The following is a 2,494-nucleotide window of genomic DNA, read 5'->3' as shown; positions in this document are numbered from 1 at the left end:
CAGGAGAATGTCACTGAGCAGAAGTGTTCAGTGAAATCTGATGATAACTGAAAGTTAAACGTCCCTCAGAGGATCTCACACGTTCTAAATATCCTCCCATTAACATGTCAGATTGTTTCATCAGGACTTATGAATTATTCTATAAGACGAGTTAAAAAAAGTTTACAAATGTGGAATAAAAGCTCCAGGATTTGTTTCCTAATTCTGATCTGAAGCCCAGTTGAGGGATTTCTTCTCTCAGTCACATCCTTCCACCAAGTTTCATGGAAATCTGTTTAATGACAAAGAAACACACACACATAATGGCTGCCTCGTTATCCTACGTCTGTTTGATCTCGTGAATCACAAAAAACTAAACCAACCTGATATTGTTGGGTTTATCTTATTTGACAGAACATGAATTGTTGAATCTTTTTGTTTCTCTTCATTCGTAAAGTTGATCTCATTTTTCCAAAAGAATAATCCTGCAGATGTTCTGTCGACAGGACGATTCCACACAAACACTTCATCTCTCCACTAAAGACTCAAACCATCAGGCGTGGGGACGGACATCACTGAACCTGCAGGTGGTCTCCATGGAGGATTCATCACATGGAACATGAAAGATTTACAGCTCAGAATTGATCTGCACATGAATGATATTATGACAACGTACCCGATTGACTTGAATTGATCAGAGTGTTGACCAGGGCGGTGAGGTCGATGGCAGCCGGGTCCATGTGCTCTGCTGGGACTTCTGGGAAATAAAAGCAGACAGTGAAGTCAATGGGAGCATATTTGATCTCTTTTATGGAATTAGCAGCATCAGCAAAAATGTGGCTCAATAATTGCAGGATGTTCTAAAATCACAGGAAAGTGTCACTGGGCTCTGGAGCAGCTAACTCCAGTCACTGAGAAGCTTAGTTTCAGTTATTAAAACCATGTCGACATTTATTAATCACATATCGAGCGACGCAGATAATCTGGAAGTTTCTCTTAACGCAGCAACAAGGAAACTGATCTTTAAATATCATGTAAATAAAGATGTGGGACACGTCTCCTCTTCCTCTCCCGACATGAAGCTCGAACATCTGGGATGTGAACCCAGTGGAGTCTGTGAGCGGAGCTGAAACCTAAACACTAATCAGTGATGAATGTACCTGTGGAGTCCAGGACGTCCCGTGTGTGTCTGACTTCCTGTCCGTGTCTGAAAGCTGCAGAGACAAAAATCATGTCACAGGTGATTCATTTATTACTTTGACTGTTTTGAAGTGTTTGTGTGCAGGACTGTGCAGAGAGAGTAGAACTGACTGTGACCTTCCTCCTGCTGAAGGGAATGAAACATTCAAATAAAAATAAATTGCCTGCAGCTTCATTTGCTCAGAATGTGATCTGAGCTTTATTCCTGATTCCTGCTGTCTTGGAAGGTTTCTTATCTTTGGGAAATAAATAACTCTCATTTCAGGAGAAACAGAAAAACTCCACTTTCAGGACATTTCATTCGTCACATCGACACATTTCTCGCTCCTGATTTAAGAGGATGAAGAGAGGGTCAGCTTCAGAACCAGGAGCCAAACACGAAGGTTAACGTGACCAGTGACGTCTGAGAACCACAAGACGAACTGGGAGCAGACCAGCAGCTGATTAGAGACACTGCTGGTGTAGAGGAAGCTCACCTCCTGCTGACATTCCAAAAACCACCTCCTCCACTTTTCAAACAGCTTCTACAACCATACGAGCCAACAGGTGTTTCATGAAGAAGAGTTCAGACCGACCTGGGATGAAGAAGACGAGGAGTAGAAGAGCAGAAACCCAGATGATGAACCAGCAGCGTGGAGACGGTGTGACTCTCTGTGAACCTGCCATGGTCCAGCTGAAGATCTGCTGTCACCAGGACAACACAGAAGACACGAGATGGACTCTCCTCTCGTCTCGGTGTCTCGTCCTCAGCCGGAGTCGGAGTCAAAGTCAGGAACTCGTCTGCAGACGTCTCAGGTTCAAACGGGCGTGTTGAGTTTTACCAACGTGCTCCGGTTCCTGCTCCATGTCGTCATCAGGATGGATCTCCAGCGCTGTCATCAAGGGGGGGGGGGGGGGGGCTGCAGAGCACAAAGCTGCACATTCACACAACAGGCTCTGAATCTCTAACGTCCCTCAGCAGAGACAGACGGAGACACTGAGTTTCCACAAACACTTTCTAATAAACTGTTCCATGCAGCTGAAGCAGAATTATCTTTATTATAATAAAGTGTAAAACATCCCATAAAAAACAGTTCACATGAATCAAACGTCAATCATGAAGTGTGACCACAGCAAATCTTTTAATATTAGATACAGAAAATATCAATTGATAAATGTTAAAAGTGTTTTTAGTAGTTTGTCCTGACTCTTGCTGAGGGTGAAGGACAGAGGATGTCTCACCATGTTAAAGCTCTATGAGACAAACTGTGATTTGTGAATATGGGATATACAGGTAACATGTGATTGATTGATTGATTGATTGATATGAACTCAG

The 2,494-nt window shown here is 43.2% G+C and overlaps 1 protein-coding gene across 1 annotated transcript in view; it reads right to left on the bottom strand.

Moving 5' to 3' along the window:
• LOC133018178 (HERV-H LTR-associating protein 1) overlaps nucleotides 1-2,058 on the bottom strand; it is a 13,680-nt gene extending 11,622 nt beyond the window's left edge. Inside the window, exons 1-4 of the mRNA XM_061084493.1 lie at nucleotides 2,001-2,058; nucleotides 1,792-1,860; nucleotides 1,140-1,193; nucleotides 656-736 (exon numbers count right to left, since the gene is read on the bottom strand). Coding sequence (XP_060940476.1) covers nucleotides 656-736; nucleotides 1,140-1,193; nucleotides 1,792-1,860; nucleotides 2,001-2,058 — 262 coding nt within the window. The remainder of the gene's footprint in view (nucleotides 1-655; nucleotides 737-1,139; nucleotides 1,194-1,791; nucleotides 1,861-2,000) is intronic.
• Nucleotides 2,059-2,494: the final 436 nt, after the last annotated feature.

The sequence above is a fragment of the Limanda limanda genome, chromosome 13 (assembly GCF_963576545.1).
Source record: "Limanda limanda chromosome 13, fLimLim1.1, whole genome shotgun sequence".
Classification (NCBI taxonomy): domain Eukaryota; kingdom Metazoa; phylum Chordata; class Actinopteri; order Pleuronectiformes; family Pleuronectidae; genus Limanda; species Limanda limanda.
The sequence above is the reverse complement of the archived record's forward strand: the minus strand, read 5'-3'. Positions and strand labels throughout refer to the sequence as shown.